Source organism: Lutjanus erythropterus, chromosome 3 (assembly GCF_056507025.1).
Source record: "Lutjanus erythropterus isolate fLutEry1 chromosome 3, fLutEry1.hap2, whole genome shotgun sequence".
NCBI classification, from domain to species: domain Eukaryota; kingdom Metazoa; phylum Chordata; class Actinopteri; order Lutjaniformes; family Lutjanidae; genus Lutjanus; species Lutjanus erythropterus.
The window spans coordinates 18,889,399-18,911,771 of NC_139319.1; the positions used below are offsets into that span (position 1 = coordinate 18,889,399).

At 37.8% G+C, this 22,373-nt stretch overlaps 3 protein-coding genes and 2 long non-coding RNA genes across 5 annotated transcripts; 3 read left to right on the forward strand and 2 right to left on the reverse strand.

Moving 5' to 3' along the window:
• The first annotated feature begins 421 nt into the window (after window positions 1-421).
• sparcl1 (SPARC-like 1) lies at window positions 422-9,202 on the forward strand. Its single transcript, XM_084715298.1, has 11 exons — window positions 422-555; window positions 1,561-1,616; window positions 2,912-2,980; window positions 3,064-4,185; window positions 5,428-5,536; window positions 5,880-6,001; window positions 6,079-6,199; window positions 6,293-6,429; window positions 6,826-6,974; window positions 7,590-7,738; window positions 8,551-9,202. Exons 2-11 carry the CDS (start codon window positions 1,563-1,565, stop codon window positions 8,577-8,579), a joined length of 2,061 nt encoding a protein of 686 aa, XP_084571424.1. The 5' UTR covers window positions 422-555; window positions 1,561-1,562; the 3' UTR covers window positions 8,580-9,202.
• Window positions 9,203-12,607: 3,405 nt separating this feature from the next.
• On the forward strand, window positions 12,608-14,740 carry scpp9 (secretory calcium-binding phosphoprotein 9). The gene is made up of 7 exons (XM_084712895.1): window positions 12,608-12,661; window positions 12,885-13,130; window positions 13,791-13,865; window positions 14,037-14,096; window positions 14,202-14,267; window positions 14,351-14,389; window positions 14,502-14,740. The coding sequence occupies exons 1-7, from the start codon at window positions 12,608-12,610 to the stop codon at window positions 14,568-14,570; spliced, it is 609 nt and encodes a 202-aa protein (XP_084569021.1). The 3' UTR covers window positions 14,571-14,740.
• Window positions 14,741-16,738: 1,998 nt separating this feature from the next.
• odam (odontogenic, ameloblast associated) lies at window positions 16,739-19,839 on the forward strand. The gene is made up of 9 exons (XM_084712907.1): window positions 16,739-16,803; window positions 16,904-16,939; window positions 17,048-17,095; window positions 18,120-18,362; window positions 18,449-18,505; window positions 18,597-18,719; window positions 19,304-19,336; window positions 19,452-19,535; window positions 19,699-19,839. The coding sequence occupies exons 1-9, from the start codon at window positions 16,744-16,746 to the stop codon at window positions 19,732-19,734; spliced, it is 720 nt and encodes a 239-aa protein (XP_084569033.1). The 5' UTR covers window positions 16,739-16,743; the 3' UTR covers window positions 19,735-19,839.
• A 342-nt stretch (window positions 19,840-20,181) lies between these two features.
• LOC146329919 (uncharacterized) lies at window positions 20,182-21,375 on the reverse strand. Its single transcript, XR_014769790.1, has 4 exons — window positions 21,345-21,375; window positions 21,164-21,199; window positions 21,017-21,052; window positions 20,182-20,250 (listed from the first exon to the last, which is right to left on the reverse strand). It is a non-coding gene; the product is annotated as an uncharacterized LOC146329919 (long non-coding RNA).
• An 89-nt stretch (window positions 21,376-21,464) lies between these two features.
• On the reverse strand, window positions 21,465-22,117 carry LOC146329920 (uncharacterized). Its single transcript, XR_014769129.1, has 6 exons — window positions 22,095-22,117; window positions 21,978-21,998; window positions 21,844-21,870; window positions 21,713-21,742; window positions 21,597-21,623; window positions 21,465-21,495 (listed from the first exon to the last, which is right to left on the reverse strand). It is a non-coding gene; the product is annotated as an uncharacterized LOC146329920 (long non-coding RNA).
• Window positions 22,118-22,373: the final 256 nt, after the last annotated feature.

A 22,373-nucleotide genomic window follows, 5' to 3' on the forward strand; every position in this document is an offset into this window, starting at 1 on the left:
GTTTTATTTTAGATTTTATGGGTAATGTCTAGTTTTTGTCATATTTTCTCACTTTATGACTCTACCTTTGTTCTGTCTTTATGCACAGCAATAAAATAAAAACGCAATAATGCAAACTAGAAGTTAATATTCCATTACTTTTACTTCTCTCTCAATTCCAAATCATGTTATGAATGAAGTCACTTGTGTCTACGTGCTACAAGCTTATCTAAAATATCAAACTTGAATTGTCAGATTCAGATTCTTCTCCATAAATTAACTCAAATTATCAACACATGGAGTGACTTTTGGGAAAAATGGACACTGCAGATTTTTTTAGGCAGAGCCAACATGAAGGATCTCTCCCTCTCTCTCTGCAGCCCGGAGACCCTCCCAAAGTTAGAAAAAAAAAAAAAAAAAGCATTGGCACCATAGACCCACAAAAAAATGTGTGTGTGTTTGTGTGGACAGTGTGAGCGCTGTCTCGAATACAAAAGGACATCTTCACAGGTTCAACACAGGCACGTACTGGTGTTTGTGCAGGATTCTCATTTCTCTTGCAACTGCCAGCCTCAGGTAAAATCCTAATTAATCCTAATTACTAAGACTTTTCATTGTCTAGAAAACTAATTTGTTATTGATCAAATAGAGATGTGTGTGGACATCTTGTTCACTAATTAGTTTGCAGTAGAATTGGTTGTGTGGTGTGTGCAGCGACTGCTGGTTTGATTATACTGTAATGTCTGTGATAGTCAGAACTTTACTTAGATGATCAGATTTTTGTACATATCAAGAGATAGAGACTATTAATATACTGTTTACATAATGATGTACTAATACACTGTAAATAATATAAACACATTTAAATGTTGCTTATTGTGTCCCTAAATAAACTAAATATCAGCATTTTATAGCTGTAAGCTATTCTCAAAGAGATATATTTTTTTAATCAAATAGTGTGAGAGATACATTTATGACTTTCATATAATACTATATTACAGATGACAAGTTCATATGTGTCCTCAGTACTGTAAAGATTAAATAAAATTGTGTGATTAATTGCTTTATGTGAATTCTCATGCACACAACCCCCCCCCCCCCCCCCTCCGTCTGCACCTACTGGGGGGTTTACTGGGCCGAACCAGCGAGCTATTGTTCCACTGGACAGGCCCAGTAGTGTCTGTTTTGTTTCCGTCCAAAGAGACAAAAAGTTTGTGGACTTAGTCAACTTTTTTCCAGTCTGGTAGCTTCTGATGTTTACTTTAGCTCTGAATGTGACTTTTGAGAGAGGGGCGCATCTCAGAGGCCGGTAACCTTGACAACAGCGGAGGCCAATCCTGCAGCTCTGCTTGTCATGAAAGTGCTGGCAGCATACAGATGCACTCATCTGTTTGAACTTTGAAAGATTTGCTAAGTTCGTGTCTTTGTTGTGACCAGTTCAAAGTCAGATTATAATGCACTGATTGTTCCTAATTTGTTTGTAAGTGTTTTGTTAATTCATTTTCCTTGTAAATTAGCCCAAAAAATCAAGTTTTGTTTTGATTTTTGTCCAATATTTAACGATTAATTTCAATGTTTCAGGTATGAGGGCCTGCTTAGTATTCTTTTGCTTACTGGCAGCAACATTTGCCCTGTCTGTGAGTAGAAAAGCTATTAATATTTTTTATTAAAGGGACACTCCATCCCAAAATGGAAAACACATATCTTTATGCTGGCCTTTAGAGCTATTTATCCATCTAGATTGTTTTGGTGTGATTTGCAGTTTTGTCTTTCTTTTCCTAAATAAAATGGAACTCAGTGGCATCTGCCCCTTTCCAGAAATCATGTCCTGGTTATTCAGGAAAAGCCACAGAACTTGTTGTGAGCAATTTGATGCAGGTTTAATTTTTTTCTATCAAACTACACCCATCATCTGTGTCACTGTCACAAGGAAGTGTGCATCAACTCATGGATGAGAGGCCAATGTTCGTGACAGAGTGGGATGCAAACATTAAACGTACAGAATGTACAGTAAGTTTTACTGTTAGGAGTTCTCTCACTTTAAAACAATAACAAAAGACATAGTTTATAATGACATTGTTAAGTCGCATGGGATCATGGGAGTCACCCTTAAACAACCACCATAGCTGATGAAAATCTATCTAAAATGACTCAGGCAGAAATTATATTCACTGACAAGGCAATATTAAAATTTTATTAACATTATGTTTGGTCATGTTTGCAGACTTTCTTCCTCAGTCTCTGATGTATACCATGTTTTCCTGGAAGTTATAGCAACTAGCAACAAGCCAGCAATGGCTACCAGGCAATGCACCATTACCCTGAATTAATTAGGGATTTCTTTGCAGTTGAACATTGCTGAAAACATTTGGGATAATGAAAATACTGAAACTTAACAAAACATATAACATTTGACTGGTGTTTTTAGGTATTTCAATGGGGAAATGTTACATATAATAGCTTTAATGGCATCCTTGGCTGGGCTGTAAAGTTAGCAACACATAACTAGCTACTGCGGTGATAATGGAGGCAGATGTAGTTTGAGAAAAAGAAAATATAAAACTGCTCACAACAAGGTCTGTGGAGAATCTTGGGACATGATTTCTGAAAAGAGACGTTGCCATTGAGTGTTTAAAATGCATTTTTTTTGCTAAACGCCATCTAGTTCCATTAATTTTGAAAGAGGGCAGACATCTCCGGAGCCGATAACTGCAAAACTCTGCAACTCACACCAAAACTAGCTAGATGGATAAATAACACTACAGGTAAGAGATTAAAATAAGTGTTTTTGATTTGGTGGTGAACTGTCCTTTTGTTTGACACAAAATTTTAAAGCAATGAAAGAACTGACAAACAAAATATGTGACATGATACTTGTTTATTGCAGTATTTGCATTAAGGATTTCCATTATTATCTATCCCCATTATCTAGGTAAAAAGTAAACCTCATCATGGAAAACATCATGGATTGCATAAGACTTCACATACAGCCAAAGAAAAGGTACAGTTGATTTCAATACATATATTTGAACCATAAGATGATTTCATGATGTAAAATTAATATTTTCTTTTCCCCTGAATTAGGACATTATCACAGAGGAGACCAACAAGCCACAGATCTTACCCACTTTAGTACCGTTTGAGGCCAGCAGCCACGAGCAGGAAGACGAGGAACTGAGCTCTGAAGGCAACGCTAACGCTAACAAGGAGGAGGGAGAGTTTGAGGTGTCTGAAAGGAGCGACAAAAGCGCCGCAGTGCTGTTGAGCGAGGAGGAACTGGTTGATCTCCTGAAGAAAGAAGCAGAAGAAGAGCAGGAAGCAGAAGAAAGAGCGCTGGAAGAGGAAGAAGAAGTGGAGACAGACAAAGGCAAGGTGGAGTCTGGTGAGATCACTGAGAATGAGGAAGCTGAGGTGAAGGAGAAGAAGATGTTGGATGACAAACTAGAAATGGAAGACAGTGCTAAAGAGGTGACAGATGAGGAGGAAGAAGTGAAGGAGAGTGTGGAAGATGCTGAAATGCTGGACAAAGAAGAGGTGGATGTGAAAACAATGTCATTCGAGGAAAAGGAGGACAAATCTGTTGAAAAAACAGCAGAAAAAGAGGAGCAAAGGGCACTGATGGAGGAAATAGGCAGCACAGAGTCAGAGATCCCAGTTGATCTAGACTACGCTGCTGATAGTGGCATCTTACAACCTCTACAGATTATATCTGCTAAAAAGAAACCCCTCACTGATGACTCTCCTCTTTCAAAACCAGATGTTAAAGAGAAGGAAACCAGTGAAAAAGAGCTCTCCACCATTGCAGATGACTATGAGCAAGACATACAAAACACTGAGCCAGTTGACAGTGAGGAAATGCCTGAACAGGACAAAGATTCAGAGGATAAATCTAAAGAAACGAGTGTCGATAAGAAAGAACCTGAAGCAAATTCGGATGCTCAAGAGCTGAGGAGTGGGACAGAGTTTGAGTCAGGGTCCAGACTGGCTGGAAAGGAGGAAGAGAGGAGTAAGAATGACAGTGGAAGTCACACCAAGGGAAAGGCAAGGAAGCAGAAGAAGAACCAGAGGGCAAGGAAGCACTCTCCACAGAGTGAGGAAGCACAGCCTGCACAGGAACAAAGTCAACAACAGGATGCTCAGGAGGCTGAGGGCAGCAGCATTGACAATACAGTCCACAAAGCAAAGAGGAGAAGGGCAGGAAAATGGGTAATTCATACATTAACTAACAACAATCTTACATGTGACAAGGGTCATTCATGTAGGCCTTTTCCACCAACATGAAACAGTTCCTGCTCCTGTTTGCACACCAAAATTTGAACCGTTTGAGCATTTCCACAAAAAAAGATTCATGCATGAAAAGTTGGTTCCCAGCTTGAATCAGAAGTAGCAGATTTACTTTGGGTACCAGAGTGGGCATGTCATATGTTGTTCCAAGAATTTTGAATGTAACCGGTTCAAAAACCAAAGCTTATTTGGTAGCCTTTAGCCTGTGTTTCCACCAGTTTTTACTGGCACCATTGTAATCAAGGATGTTATCATCAATGCCAGTACAGATTGCACAATAACCTGTAGATTATGACTTTGGTTAAAAAGGAAAAAATAAAAAATAAATTAAATCCCACTGGGAACCAGCTGTTTGGGTTCTGAACTGTTCAAAATAAGGCGCTTGAACTGGAACAGTTCTGGTTCCATGTTGGTGGAAAAAGCCCAATGGTGGCAGACAGACCAAGTTAGCGTCTTAATGGCGAGCATGTTGAAACATTTAAAAGCTTAAGAGCCAAATGAAATTACCCCAGGAGTTGTAGAGACCAAAAACAAGCAAAAAGGAGAGTGAATATTGGTCAGATGGCCAGAAATATGACTCGAATGTTGCTCCATATCTGCTGACAGTGTTGAGGAAGCTTTGTAAAAAAAATATCAAATTAACAGTGTACATGTGATATCAAATTATGACAAAATATAATACAAAAAAGTCACATGTTAGCCAAAAAATGCTACTCATTTGGTTTTATTGCAAAATGTGCCCAAGTATTTACAAATAAAATACCCCACTCTTCATGGGAGAGTGCAAAGAATGTCAGCTGTGGTTATATCCAGTTTTACATCAGTCAGTAGAGAAGCAATGGTGACATTAAAAAAAAACATTCCTTTCCTTTTATGGATGTAGCTTCACTACCAGCATGCTAGCAGAAAGGTAGTTAAACTGCTTGTTTAAGTACGTGTAGTTCACTCATCCCAAACACTGCTGAATGTGTAACACTGATGGAAAAAAAGAGTTCACACCATGTTTCTGCTGCCCCCTAGTGTCTAACATCTTTAATTGCAGGTTTTCAGTGAGGAAATGGGACATTCATTTTTGGTGTGGTGCTACAATCTGATGTAGTCATAAATAAGTGGCTTTCCCTTATTTCAAGTAGTTTAATTTTCCTGTTTCATATGCTTTTCCAGGGTCCTCTAGTGGGAATGAATCCAGTGCAGATCAGAGCCACAGTGGATCTCTACCCCAGTTCCAGGACCCCTCTAAATGGAGGCGTACATCGCCCAGAAGCCCTTGCTGGTTAGTCACCATACTGACTAATGCACTATGCCAACAGCCTCACTGGGGAATCTGCTGATGGGATCATTTTGCTCAAACTTCCGCATGAATAGTGTCACTCTGCTTCACGGTCACTACCAAAACACAGCTCTGTGGGCTTAAGGAGTGAATAATAGAGATCAAGTTGAATTTAATCACTGTACAAACTCAAATGACAGAGGAATGTAGACAATGGTGTGCAGTGGTTATATCTCACTGGTTTCCATTCCAGTTATCATACTATATAAAAAAAATCCACAAAATGATTCTTGATACCACTGGTTTTAAGGTGAAAGGTCATTGCAGTGCTTGTCTTTTCCTTTAGATCCATGTGACAACTTTCCCTGCAAACGTGGAAAGACGTGTAAAGTTGATGCAGACAATAAACCAGCCTGTGTGTGTCAGGAGCCGACAGAATGTCCACCCAGTGTGAATGAGTTTGATCATGTAAGTACGCACAATAAACTGGAGTGGTTTTCAGTGTCTGCTGTATTTTATTTGACTGCTGCATTGTTGTTGTGTAGGTTTGCGGAACAGACAACAAAACATATGATACATCATGTGAACTCTTTGCGACCAAATGCAACCTGGAGGGCACCAAGAAAGGACACAGACTTCATCTGGACTACACTGGGTCGTGCAAACGTAAGACTGTACACAGTTAAAACAATGACATTTTAGTTGAATTATGGTGCAGGAAACATTTATTCAACCCTGGTGTCCCTGTTTCTCTGTCAGTAATACCTGCCTGTGTGGACACCGAGCTGGTCCAGTTCCCTCTACGGATGAGGGATTGGCTTAAAAATGTGCTGCTGCAGCTCTACGAACATGATTCCATGTCACCCGGCTTCCTCACGCCTAAACAGCGCTTTAGAGTAAGATGTGCCACTCAAATTAATATGTATTGCTAAAACAGGGTTTCTCAGGCTTCTTTAAAGTATTTTAATATGAAAAACTTGTTGCATTCTTTGTATCCAACATAGCACCTTTGAGAAAAGGCAAAATTATCTAATATGTGTGTTGTTAATCAATCAGAATCAGAACAAGAAATACTTAATTGATCCTTGAGGGGAAATGTTATAGATGCCCCTATTTTAGAATAGAAATGTAAGAGAAATGTTAAGGAAATAGAAAATAAGTATGTAAAAATATGGACATTATGGTACAATATTTATAGATTTATAGAAAAATACTGTTATAATTTTTTTTTTTTTTAATTTGTTTTTTATTCATCCAAAGTCAGTTAAACTGTGGGGTTCTGTATTGTGTAGGTGAAGAAAATCTTTGAGAGTGAGAGGCGTCTTCATGCTGGTGATCACTCTGTTGAGCTGCTCGCTCAGGACTTTGAGAAGAACTATAACATGTACATCTACCCAGTACACTGGCAGTTTGCTCAACTGGACCAACACCCCTCTGACAGGTACACTTTTTTATTCTGTGCTCGCAGTGAACTCTTTAGATTACACACAAAAATCCTCATAGAGTGCTTCCTATTTCACCAGTATAGGTTTGGAAGATTATAGTACACAGTGTTTTACACAATGAAGTCACAGAAAGACATTTTTTCTTATGCTGTTTATTTTCTAGCTATTGTTTTATTCTAAAAATGTAAAGTATTCAACATTTGACTCAAAATTATACTGAGTTAAGTCCAACTGAAATATTTATGACACAACACTACCCAATAAAACTCAGATAAAACCCAGATAATGACAGCCTCTGACTTTTTAAATTAAATTATTGGATATATTGTTACAAAAAAAATGCATATCAATAACACCAATTGATAATTAAATAGAATCCTAACCTACACATAGAAAGTGATTTCTGTATTATTTTCCTGGGTGAACCTCATACTCATGGCATAAGAAGACAGGATTGCCTCGTATCAAATGTTTAACAGAACCACAGTCAGTGCTGGAAGGACATACCACGAAACCCATTCCTGAGTCTATTTAAAATGCAAACATACGGTACTGTATATGAATTTTATGCTTTCAGTGATCAGTATCTGATGTTCGTCTGTTCTTTGCAGATTCTTGTCGCACTCAGAGCTGGCTCCACTTAGAGTCCCTCTGGTGCCGATGGAGCACTGCACCTCCCGCTTCTTCCAAGAGTGTGACGCTGACAAGGACAAGCAGGTATCCTTTAAAGAGTGGACTTCCTGCTTTGGTATCAAGAACGGTAAGAACAACAGCATGTCACCAACATACTGTGGTGTAACTCTGGCCTCAAACATGTCTATTATCATTAATAATTGCCTGTTACAACTGTTACAGTAATATTGTACACTGTTATTATTACCATTTTGATTTTATTTGATTTTAATGTGAATAAGTAAATAAACACCTGATGACTTTTCACAAATATTTGGTTCAAAATCGTCTTGTAATGACTGACAATACATATTCAACTCCAGTACTAATGTAACATTACATTACAAGCATCCAGGAAAAGACAATGGCAGTTTATCCACGATTTACTTTTCTTCTGCTGTGTTGTTGTTGATGTTGTCATACATTTCCAGGGTTGGGGTCAATTGTAGTTAGTTACTGAATACAATTTTTCACTTAATCCAAAATCAAACACTGAACATATTGCACCTTATACTAAAAAAGGATGCAGCCACAAAAATTTGAATCTCTCAGCATTGTCAGTGCAATTAAAATGCATTTTTGAGTTAACAGAGTTATCATGAAAAAAAAAATCCTAATTTTAAAATTGCCAAATTAAAAGATGTACTTTAAAGATGTATTCAAATATAATCATGACTATTTTACTGTAATCTAATTAGACATTTTTTTCGAATGTAATCTGGGCTGATTATAGTCACTTTAAAAAAAAAAAAAAAAATCTGATAATGTAATCTGCATTACATGAAATCCTTTACTACCCAACCCTGCAAAACATTTCTATACCTTGGTAAAGCATATGGCAAATAATTTTGTCAATGTATTTTGCATCCTATTAACTCCTACTTTCTATTCTCTCCACAGAGGATATGGATGTCAACCAGTTATTCTGAGCTGCACTCTGCTCCTCATCTTCTACAAAAGCAGCTTGTTGAAGCAGCTTGAGACAGAAGCCTCCATGAACCTCTGTAATATAAGCAACTCTGACACATACAGAAACTCATTTTACCTCCTGCTTTAGAGGCCAAGTGTTGGTGGTCGTTGCTGTTGTTTTGTGTCAGGCTAAACTTGGGACATGTGGATCTTCATTCTGTAATTTAGATTATGCAGCTAGAATGATTTTTATTAGAATATAAGGAGGAGTTATTTTTTAGCAGGTTTTATCTTGAAACTGTTTTCTAATGCATTCCAAACTGGGGGAAAGTTTATATCAGCTCATTGGTAGAAAGGGTGTTGTATATAGTACCAGGTGGTTTGTATGTTAGAGTGATGTAGATTTTTTAAATCATAGAAGAACAATTCACGCCCTTGTGTTATAGTAGGAAATGTAAAACAAAACCTGTGTTTCTTATCTAATGCTGTAAATGTTTGTCTGTTTCACTGTGGCTCTCATTAAAGCTTTATGGACAGCAGTGGACTTCACAATATCATCATGACAAGGAATATGTCAGTGTATCCTGTTGGTATCAACAACTTTTGTTTCTTTACAGTCCTGAAATAAAGTTATTACATCATATTGGTGGATCCCAGTCTGCCCCTAAAAGGACCTTGAGAAACATCAGTTCATGCTTTAATATCATGTTTTATTTGTTGGTCAATTCTCTTGATGAAAATTTGACCTCTGCAACAATGGTTTGGAGAATGCAAGTCACTGATACATGGTTTAGAGTTGCCACATAATCCTGAATAATGGCTCTCTGTAAGGTGACAAAGCAGAAAATAGCTTGAAGCAAAGTCATGATGATTACAGTGACCTGTTGTTTTGAGATAAAGCGCTGGACTCTGATTGGACCTTTCTTGGTGATCATTGAATGTGACGCTCTCTATTTAAGTGAAGCGAAGACGCAGCTGCTCACCTGTCGACTGTCTGCTGCGACTCAGATAAAACATGTTCTTCACACTGTGGGTGATCTTTCAGATCTTGGCTGTTGTGGTGGAGGGTGGTGTGTCTTCAGGGAGTGCTGAGGCACTTGCCAATGGGGGAGTGAATAATAATGGAGCAGCAGCTGGCAACAATGCCAAACCCGGGGCTCAAAATGGGGTCCCACTTAACGGTGAACCCCTTGTGGCGCGCTTAGTCCAACTTGGCGGCTCATTTTTTATCCAGCCTGTTGGGAACCAAGTAGGTCAGGCTCCCCTGCAGCAGTTAATACCCATTGGAGCTCTCCAACAACCTGGGGTAGTTCTTGTGGGGCAGGCAGGTGGAGTGAGTGCACAGGAACAAGTGGCTCATTTGGGCACCACAGCAAGAGGTGGGCCGGTCACGCTGCTTGCCGTGCTCCCACAGAGAAATGCTGGTGCAGACCCACAGCAGGGCACCCTGTTGACTCCAGGCCAAGTGCAACTGATCCCGCTGGCCGGGTTGAACAACCAGCAGCAGCTGGGTGCTGCTGGCGGGCAGGCAACCGGCAGAGTGAGGTTTCAGCGTTCAGTGGCGGCTCGTCTCAGGAGGATGCAGCCTGCTGGGATGAAGGTGATGGGAGCAGCCGAAGAGGAGGAAGAATGCTCTGGGATGGAGGAGAAGAAAGCACAATGAGACGACACACAGCTGTCAGACACCACAGATATCAGTTCCTACATCCAGATCCTGTCTCACTACTAGCTGTCTGATGTTACCTTAATAGATCACTGTTATCTTAACTATTAACCAATAAATGATTGAAGCCAGTTGTTGTTATCTTTGCTTTATTCCAACTCAGAAATACACAAATTTTAAGTCAAGTCAAATTTGATCAAAAATCACAGTTTGACACAGGGGACTTTACAACATGCCTACCTCTGTCCTGCAGACCCTTGATCGCACAAGGAAAAACTCCACCCGAGAAAAAGGGAAAAGAAATGGAAGAAATCAGTTCAAAACATGTTTGATTTCACCTCATCTGGACAATTGTCCGTCTTGAGGAAAACACTGAACAACATCTTGGGTGTGGCTCCTCTGATGGCATTTATTTTTGTGTAAGAGGCTGGTGCAAATGTACACAAATTTCTATTTACAGTACACTGCTCGCAGCTACTTGCAACATGGTGATTTGGCTCCCTGAGCATGAAAAACATCTCTCCACATTACTCACAGCATGACAGTATTCCAAAAGTAAGTTTATAAATCCATGTGAGAGAAATCAATCTCTATAAATTCATGAATCAGACATATAAAAACGCATGGATTTACATAATTACTTTGGGAAATATTGTTTGTCACAAGATTAAACTGTAATCAGGAAGAAAATTTTACCCAATTTGAACTGCATGACAGTTTGTAATTAGTCTAAAGCTCCAGACTAGACTTCCACAGATGGTGTTTACCTGGTCTGCTGCGGGCTGCCCAGTCAGACAGCCACAGTATGTGTGTGACAACATACCAGCCAGTCAACCACACCGGGAATGAATGTAAACATAGTGACAAAATGTGCTGATGAGACATGACAAACAGATATCTGTTCCTTTTTATTAGTAACATCTGAGGTTTTTGCTAACTGAAAGAGGTCAGACATTCTGTGGTCAGTTGTTAGCGCAATATGAGTAGGTATTTTAAGCTTTAGACAAATATAAACTCATCACAAATTATAGTAAGGCCTCCAGACAGTATTTTAGCTCAATAATACAGCAGCAGAAAGCATGAAATTTGGACTTACAGACATAAAACAAACAAACAAACAAACAAAAAGGTAAACATAAAATACACGTTTTTTTTTTATCCAAGTTAATTAAACCTAAAATTTCTACTATTTGTTTTCAGAAAACTTCAGAACTTATAAACGCAAGTTCTTTTAACTTGAAATGATGACTTGGATGAATGTACCATATAAAGTTCAATCAACTTATTAAATTACATTTCTAAAGAAACATGAGCAGTATGTTTGCAGACTTCCCAGCATGAGACATATTGTTTTGATAGTTTGAAGAATATTATCAAACTTGCTGTGTGTCTCTAATACACTTTATGATGAGTCATGGTTGCTTGTTTTTACAAAAATGAAAATGCTGCAAACCCTGATGAAGGTTCACATATTGTCTTTAACTGTGTTCATGTTGGAACAAATGAAGAACTGACTGTTCTAACTGAGAAAATGTAGAAGACAATCAGATTTGTTTGTCATGTTTGTCAGTTGGCTCAACTTAACATCTTAAGCTTTTTGAACAAGTGCAACTTGCAAAATTACCACAAACTGTCTTATCAAATTCAATCAACTTTTTTTTTAAAGGACACTTACTTTTTAAAGTTAAAATAGTCTATTTTACAGTGTGCAGCTGTCTTCTCACAAACAATGTGCTGATTGCCTGGTAAATGTTTAATTAAATGTGAGCATGTGCGCATGTTTTTCATGGTTCCTACATAAAAGAAATTGAAGCTGATGTCACTTGTTTATCTCCTGTGACCACAAACCACAACATTTAGATGTTTTTTAGTCAGTAGCTTCCCGAAACCCCCACAAACTCCTCCCAAGACACTGAATCATTCTGTTATTGTTTGTGGTCGCTTAGCTGTATCAAGAACAATGGTACATAGGTTGAATGGGGTCAAGTGTCTTTAAGTGTTTGTTTCTTTGTGTTAAATTTCTTTAAATCTACTGTAGAAAAGAAGATGTCAGATCACAAGTTCCCATGACACACAGGTGACAAATATAGTTTATGAACAAGTCGGTGTTCCCCTCTCTAATTGGCTCAAAATAATCTCAGGGGAGTGATAAAAGGTGCTCTAAATTCAGAGAGCACCTGTAGTCCACCTTGGCACATAGTTTTTCCAAGAAGAAGAACAAAAAAAAACCCATCAGGTAAGAATTGTGCAATTGAGATTTTATAACAATGTGATCATAATTAAACGTGTAATTCAGTTTCAAAATGTAATCTAAAAATACTTAATATCACGCATTTATTAAGAAAGCAAGTAAAATACATTAATTCTGTTTTTTCAGGCTGCAAAATGAAGCTTCTGTTCCTTGCAACATTTGTAGTAACTGTCTGCTATGTGAGTAAAGTCTATCTATCTATCTATCTATCTATCTATCTATCTATCTATCTATCTATCTATCTATCTATCTATCTATCTATCATACAAAGCACTGCATGTAACTTCTGGTCTCTTTACTTATTGCAGGGCAATGCAGGCAAGGTAAGAAACATTCATACTAATAATTTATGAACAATTGTTGCATTCACTTCAAGTTAATAACAAAGAGTTTCTCTCCACTTTCACACAGACACAGAGGATGTTGGCAGCTATGGCCAACGCAGGACTGCTGGGAGGAATGAACGGAGGAATGGCAGGTCTGAATGGAGGAATGGCAGGTCTGAATGGAGGACTGGCAGGTCTGAATGGAGGACTGGCAGGTCTAAATGGAGGAATGACAAACGGAGTGATCCCTGGCATAATGGCTGGAGGCCTGAACCCACCCATCGTAGCTCGTGGTGGGGCAGGTTTGTTTGTGCAGCCGCAGTTCGCTCAGGTCAGTCTGTCAGGTTGTCATTTTGATTACATCAAAAGGTTTCAAAGTGGGGCTGCAAACAGTTTCAGGGGAGACGGTGAAAAGAAGTGCAAAAATATTACATGAGTAGGAGATCACATGGAATAGCCTAAATGTGTGTGATTTGGTTACAGAGGTATGTTAGAGATACAGTAGTTTTAGCAAATTTTAGAGTTTTTCAAATAATAAATGCCTTTGGACAGATTTTTTTTTTTTAATTTATATGGTGTAGTCTTACTTGTGTAGTTTGTAGTCACTATCTTGGCTCAGTCATTGAATGTCTAGACTTCCTCAGTCTCAGACTTCGAAAACAACTGGATGATAGTTTTATATGAATTGTGGGTTATTATGGTGAACTAACATTTACACTGGGTGTAAAAACTATGATGTAATAGATTAAAACACATTTTAAATGTGACAAAAAGACAACTAATAATCCACAAAATGCACAGTATGTGTATGGTATAATTTTGGTAAAGATTGGTTGTTTTATTTTTTGAACACCTCATTACCAGTATTACTTTCAATATCATTGCCAATATCAATTTACTATAACTGGTGCTCTCCTATTGTTGGTCCATGTCTTAAACTACAACAAGCCTGATATAAACAATCACATTTGTATCCTCTCGCTCTCTCCAGTTTGTTCCTGGACTTCCTGCTTTTGCTTTACCGGCCGCTGTTCCAAATGTGTACCCTGTCCCTGCTGTCAATGCGGTTAGTGTTGCACACACTGTCAAAACTCGTTTGATTGTGTGGCAGGCTTCAGAGAAACACACACGCACACACACACACACACACACACACACACACACACACACACACACACACACACACACACACACACACACACACACACACTCACTCATATATCTTGTTTATTGGCAGGTTCCTCTCATAGGAGTCCCCCAGATGGCTCCAATGAATCCTCCTCAGCAGCCTCTGGTGGTAAGCTCTCACCTCTATCACTGACTTTTTATTATAGGTTGCATGATTGGTAGAAATTTAACATGTAAGTCACTTGAATTACTACATTTTGCTGTGCTTGTTTAGGCTGGCACAGGTGGCACCATGCAACAGCAGCTTCCTCCTCAGACTGATCCACTGAGAAGATTCAGGGTAAAGTAAACTGTTCTTACTTCTACTGCATGTGAACACTGGTAAAAGCTACACTGAATAATTGTTGTTCTTTGACTCTCCAGCGTGAGATCATGCATGCACAGACCACTGTGGACACTCAGGTGAGATTAATTTACAATAAAAACAGCAGATTTAGGTGGATAGGGATGCAAACATTATCAACACTGTCTAATATGAGTGTGTGACTCCATTGTTTCCTCTTCAATTCCTCAGATTCCACCTCCGACTGACACGATGACAACAACTCCCTTGGACAAAGAGGGTCGCCCTGAAGATAATTAAGATGACATTGTTTACAATGGGTTTTAATCAAATATGAAAGAATAATCAGAGTGATAATAAAACTCCACTTACATAATTTTGTCTGTCACCAATGATCATGAAGGTTTGTTTTGTTTTGAAACTTTAGAGTGAATCTCAGGAGAAAACAACTGATTATACTGAATCTGTTAACTGTGCAATAAAAATAAAGTATTCTTTGATTTAATCTTTGCTTTGTGGACTCCTCTGATTTTGAATCAGACCTTTTCTGCAGCAGCAATGTTGACATGACATGACATGACATGACATGACATAGTGGCGGAAACACACCACTCATTAAGTTCCTGTTCCAGTTAGTGCAGCAGAGCCTTTCCAGTGTGCCAACATGCACAAAAGCAGCACTGTGAATGGAACAAAACCTTAATTAGTATCACTAACAGCACTTGTGTTTACTCTGCTATTTCATATCAGAATGACTGTTGTGAAAAAGACTATTCTCACCAGTACAGAGTTATCATTGTTGCAATGTATTGTGGATCTCTGCTGCCATCTAAAGGGTGATGAGTATAAAAACATGCATAATAAAACAACATGAAACCACGTTGTCTCAGGAAGAATAGAAGAAATGAGGTAAAATGGATTATTGCATTGAAATAACCCTGAAAGACTTGGAACAAGAAGAGCTTTTCTGGGTTTAATTCAGTCATGAGACAGTGTGATGCAGATGTGAGCTGTGCTGGTTCAACATTAAAAAATCTGTCAGATATAAACCCTTTTCAAGGAAGATATTTTGATAAATTACTGTAAAAGCACAGCTGTCATAACATTTTGCTTCACTGGAACACTTGAATAGAACAGACGTATCATAAATGTTATTAGGAACACCTGTGTTATTCCTGCCACGGCAAGTCAAAGCTTGATGTTGGCTTAAAGTAAAGCACTTTGCAATACAATGCTCCCTTTCAGTGTTTCAATATGATTATCTGATGTTTTTTAATTAATATTACTGCTGCATAAATATGCATGTTGCATTTTACTGCTGTAGATGTTTAAGTGCTGAGTTTAACTACGTTACGCAGTTCAATCTACAGCAATGCATCATATTCTATAAAATCATCATATGTTTGCAGTGTTGCTGTCCAGTGAGAACCACATATCTCTAAGAAGTCAACTTCAAATGAGGTCATATAAGCAGCCTGTTTTCAGCTCAGTGACGATGCATTTTTCAGCTAATCCAAGAGGGTGATTGAACACTTTATTTAACTTAAAAAATAGGAAATGTCTCAACCCATAAAGGAACAATGAATGCTTCAGTTTGTCCAAAAACTTTAAAATCACCAAATTTGGAGATACTTTGTTTTCACTAGGAAAGGTAAGAGAACTTTTAATCTGAAAACTTCATTTCAACTTCTTGAGACAGACTCAGAAAAACATCTAGTTTTCCAATTTTTTTTTGCTGTGGATTCTCAACATAAATCCCAACTCAGTCAACAGTCATAATTTGCCAATTAGAGGCCAACATCAGTCAGCTCATGATGAACAACCCGTGACAAATGTCTGATTCTAAGTTCCCAGCTCCTGTTTTCCTTTTTTTTTCTCATGACATTGCCAAAAAGCCTGTTGGTCTAAACACCTGTAATTACCCCCTAATTACACCCACAGTTTAACATATTCACATAAAGTTTACTCAAGAGAGCATAAGGAGTGCATTTATGTACACAGGCCACATAAACTAAAGGGCATTGAATTCTGGTCTGTAAAAAGCAAAATAATCACCGAAAAGCTGATATGCATTGCATGTGGAAAGCAAATCCAGTCTTAATTCAGATTCTTTGAGACTTGTTAACAACTTGACGCAGAGCATGTCACGGTGTTTAGAGACATGACTTACACCTAATGACATAGTTACCTGTTCTGTGTTGCAAGTGTCTGAGTCTGATGCCATGAGAAATGTCTGTCACACTGACCACACATTGTCTGGATGGGTTGGCAATGGACATGGACAGGATTTAAAAGGGAAATGGACAGAGTGAGGAAGCAGGCACACAGACAGTGAAAGCAGAGCCAGAGAAACGGTAAAATGACGCTCATTGTTTCAATTATTTTTGTCACTGTAAAATGTATAGTGGAATTTTAAAAGGCTTGGCAAAAGTACATGAATTTTTAAATATGTTTTTACAGACTGTAAGACATCATGAAGCTCCAGACTGCCCTCCTGTTGCTCTGTCTGTTCAGGACAAGCTTTGCACTTCCCGTACGTAAAATCCTCTGTCTTGCCAAAATATATTTCTCATAAATCTTTTAAAATGGCACAGATAGTAAGAAATGTTGTTTTTTGATGTTCTTTTTCACAGGTGCAGATAGGAATTCTTGCAAGCAACAGCAATGAGGTAAATATACACTAGATGGCAGAACTTGTTTATTGGTTGCAAAGTCAAAATCTTGTGTCATTCAGGAATAATATGACCAAATGTAATGCAGTCCTGTTGTGTGTTCAGATCCTCAGACTGAATGGACTAACTCTTGCAGCTCTTGGACAAACACAGGTACTGTTATGTTTGTAAATGCATCAGAATCTGAAATATCAATGTTTTGAATTGGTTAAATATCCAGAGCACAGAAAAATAGCGAGACAAAATATGGAAATTCAGGCAGAAGACAGGGCCTCTGCAGATTCAGCCAGTAATACACTTCTACTGGGTCATAAGTTATGATGGAAAGGGGTTATGTCATATGAGTCTATACTGTGTTTTCTTTGGAAAATGTTACAGATTATACCTTTAAAAAGAGCTTCATATGTGCAAAAAAAAAAAATAAAATAAAAAAATAAATCAGGAATTAATGGAATTAACTTTTCTCATTACCTTACTCTAGATGTACATGTTTTATTTATTCAAGTTGATAAATTTTTAAGATTTCTATAATTCTAGTTTCTGGTATACTAGTGTTTTAAGTCTTTTTTACTTAGAATGATAAGTTGAACAAATGTACTGCACAAAGTTCAATTATCTCAATAAATGTAGTTTTTAAAGAAACATGATCCGAATATTAGCAGACTTCCCAGTATGCATTGTTTAAGAGTTAAAACTCTGCTGAGACCTGTCTTTTTAAAGTCTGAAGAGAACATATGATGAAAACTTCCTTCGTGTCTCTATTACACTTTAAAATAAGTTATGGCTGCTTGTTTTTACTGTATTGAAAACATCGCAAACTATGTTGAAGATTAGTATTGAATTCAGTCTCTATCCATTGGCACTTAATATATTAAGTTGGAACCAATAACTCACTAAGTCACACCTTTTCTCAGTTTGAAAACTCAGTTCTTCCTTTCACACAAAGACCAAACTCCTGTTAGAGCTACTTTGTTCCAGCATTGACACAAAGACAATATGTGAAACTGCTCCCAGTGACTTTTTAAGTTTATTAAATGTTTTCTTTCAAGAATGTTAAGGCACTAACTTAACAACTAAAACTTTTAAGGCACTAACTAAACAAGTTGTTGTTTTTACAGTGTACATGTGGATTAAAAAAAGAGAACATGTAACCTGTACCAGCTCCCTTCTCCTCCAGGCGTCTTCACTATTACCCCAGTACGTGCTGCAGCAGCAGCCTGAGGTGCTGCTCACTCCACAGGTGGTGAACTTGAACCCTCAGCTGGCTGGTCCTTTCGGTCCCCAGGGCCCCCAAATGTTTCTGCCCAACCAGGGCAACCAGCTAACGCCTGTGCTCGTTCCTAATGGCCAGCAAGAGCAGCTGGGGCCTCAGGACCCCAACGCTCCTAATGTCCCACAGCAGGCCCAGAACCCTGTTCAGGTACAACGAAGCAGCATGGAGACGCAGAGACAGTTCTGTCTAACTGCTGTCTCTCATCACTAATTATTGTTTTAAATGTCCTTTAGATGTTCCCACATTTCCAGTACCCGTCCTATGGATTTCCTCAGTTTCCCAGGCAGCAGGTATGAAGTACAACATATTGACCTGTGTGCAAAGCTCACTGTCTTCACTTAGATGTTCGCTGCTGATTTGAATTGATTCTATCATCCGCAGGGCTTCCAATACTTTGTGCCTCCTTATGGTTATCCTCAGCAGAGGAACCCTGCAGTGCTGCAGCCCAACAACGGTCAACAAACCCTGGACAGGACCACACAGAGACCACAGCTCCCTCTGCAGGTGAGACATGCACAATGACATGAAGCAGAGAAAAGAAGGTCCCTGTTTCTCAGTGCTTATTGATCAAAACATCTTATATTCTTTTTTTTTTAAACACTGGCTGGATGGAGACCATATTGTCAAAAAGGCTACATATTTACTAAACAATGCAGCAACTTCCCTTTACCACTTTGAACTAAGGTTAAGAGCCAGCGCAGCCTATGATGACTTGACAAAGACTTGATGATATGAATGATAATAACACAGCTACAGATGTTGAATCATGTGCGGTGACTGTGATGCAGTTTTGGTCTGCCATATTGACCAGCTCTGTCTGTTTGGCTCACTGGTGAACTGCTGAAATCATCTCACCCCAGTCCCATTTAAGTGATTAAAAAGCATTAAAGGTCAAAAATGCAGGATTTGCTCTGAGGAAACGGGTACAGGTGTTGTCTTTGTAACAGTAGCAACAATACCAATCGGAAACAACAAGGGAAAAGTTGTCCATTTCCATTTTAAAAAATAGGTAAATAATTGATGTACAGTATGTATTTACACACTATTTCGATAATTTTTGTAATTTTTTTTCATGCTTCTAACTTCAGCAGGCTTCACAGACTAAGGTGCAAACAGAAAAAGTGAGTACACTACATAACCTCTTAATTCTTATCATGTCACCTATCAAACCAAGAAAAGAGAAACACCTGTGCGTCAGCTAAGTCTAATTGTTGTGTTTTTGTAACTTTCTGTAAGACATGGCCACAGGGGACACAGAAAGAGTCGCCTACAGTTCCTACTGATCCTCGTGGTGACGCATCTGGCCCAGGAATTGATGAGGTATTTATTTAATTTATACAATGACGCTCAACCTTTAAAGATGTTATACATTCACATGTATGCCCACAAACAAAATCTTAGTTTATGTTACGTGACTGTCATTTAATTGTGCTGGATTTGATCCTGAATCACAACTGCTTCTTTTTTTTTCATGTTTGTCCAGGGTCACTCCAACTTCCCCTTCCTGTTTGAGCCTTAGACCTCACTTGGGAAATAACGACAAGGTGATCAGGGAAAACATCATTCCTGTTTGGCCACAGTCCCTCATTCTAATGCAAAATGTACTTGAGTGTGTGGCTCTTCCAAGAGCAAATTATTACACTGAAATTTTTTGTCTGTCATTTCAGGAATCTCACTGTCACAACATGTCAAATAAAGAACTTTGCCAAAGTCATTTGCTTAAGAATTTTATTGTGGTGCACAGGAATGACCCTTTTTTATGAGAAAAAGACGAATTACATGAGTGATTTCTCAAATTATTACACAGAAGAAAATCCACAATCTTCTTTAAAGTGTGTTGATCAAACTTGTGGCTGATGATGTCATCCTGAGGAAACTGTGAGATAAGAAAAAATGTTAGCAGCAGTCAGCAAATTGATGATCAGTTAATTAAACATTGTTAGTATTGCTCCATCAACACCCTCACCTTACATGGCGCTCAGTAATAATCTTCTTCTGGATCGTTTTCCATGTCAACCATCTCACTTAGCTTCATCTTGAAAATAAGGAAGTTGTTCAAATTAAGCACAAACCCAAACTCGAGTTACAGAAATACAGCAAATGTACTTAAAAAATACTTTTTATTTTTAGGCTGATGCCAAATAATGTGCATAATATCCATGGTGGGGAGGATATATATGGATGTTCACTGTTTCCCAAAGTACAAGCAGACATCCCCAAATGTTTCGTTTTGTCCACAACTTAAAAATGTTCAGTTTACTGTCAAAGAGGAATAAAGATACCAGAGAATATTCCCATTTAAGAAACTGAAGTTTTGACTTTGTTGTGTGCAGTTTATTGATTGATTAATTCAAAGACAAAAAATCTAGAAATGTATTTCTACCCAGTGAAGCATTTTTTAACTGGAGGTCATGATAATGAATTGGCAACTGTGTGTGCACTGTACATGGTAGTATATTATTCTTCATTTTAAAATTGTAATCCTAGTAATAATCCCCGATTTTACAAAATGTATCTGTAATTTGATTACGTCTTTTTTTTTTTTCATCTGTAACTGTAATAGAATATAGTTACCTTTTTTATATGGATTGGATTACATAATCCCATTACATGTAATCCATTACTCTCCAAGCCTGATAATATCCCAGTTCAGTGTAACGGTAAACAGCACACATTTACTGGTGCTATATAAAATGCAAATATACAAATATTATATACAAATATAATATTACAAATATTATGTGGAAAATAAATTCAAAAATATATGTCATGCCAAATGCTTACAAATATCCTGTACTTACAAGTTTCACAACCCCGTACTCAACGGAGACTTTGTCCTTCAAATGGAAAAAGAGAAATTATATTTATTATTGCAACATAAAATGTACACTAAACACATCATAAGTCATAAGACATCATTTTAATTCTGCAGTGAGAGAGAAGATTACTGGCTCTGTGGTGTTGTAGGTGAGGTTCACATAATGCTGAAATGGAGATGAAGAGAAACAAAAATCACAATGCAGTGATTAAAAGTAAAATCAATGATCAAACTAAGCAAAATTATCTGTAAACCATATACTCAAAGCCAAAATAATCTAGCCACAGTAAAAAATGAATATGTTAACGTACCCCAATTTCCACAGGCCCTGGTCCTCCGCCCTGTCAAACAAGTAAGAGTAAAAATAAAAAAAATCAAACCAGCTGAGTCATAATGTAATAATTACTATAAAAAATGAAATTATTTTTATACCATGTGATGATGACGTCCTCTTCCACCATGCTGTGGATAAATAAGTCATTAGTATTCATTATTAATGAAAACAACGTTCATTATCTTTATTCTGATTCTTTAACTGAGTTAAAATTACTTTTATAGCCTACCATATGATGATGTCCTCTTCCACCAAACTATGGATAGACGGTCAGTCATTAGTATTCATTAATTTTAACTTAACTAACTTTAATAACAATAACTTTATATTTCAAAATGTAGTCACCTCCTTTGGCATCAGAAATATGTTCCCTCCCTGCAAGATTTTCACACTGGGGGTCAGTGGAGTCATAACATTTTGAGACAACATAAAGTAAATAATTCTTCAATAAAAGTAAAATAAATAATATTATTTACCTCCTTCAGGGCTACAGCAGTGTCGTTCTGTGGATGAAAGCAACATGTTTGTTTGTAAAGTTGTGAAGTCACCGCTCTGTCATGTCAAATGTGCAGTATATTGTAACTTTTTTTTTTTTTACTCAAGATCTTACCTGAAATGTCACATTGTCAACCTGAAAAATAATTAAAACAACATCAAAGTCAGAGGTTTTGCCAGCTCTTTGGGTAAAAGTGTATTAATATCGCATAGAAATTGACAGGGGGCCTACCTTGAAAATAGCGGAAAACTTCTAAAACAAGAAAGAAGTAACAACAATTAGTGTTTCAGACATGAAATATAGACCCAATGTAAAACGTAAAAATAAAACAAATGATATAAAAATAAATGAAATACAGAGTACCTTTTGAAATTTTAATTGTTAGGGCATAGTGAGATGCCACCAAACAGAACCTTTCTACCTTCTTCAAATGATCCAGGTGCTGTTTGTCTCTGTTAGCAGCTGCTTTACCTCACATGGTAGTTCAATTTCATGACCATGTAACTAACA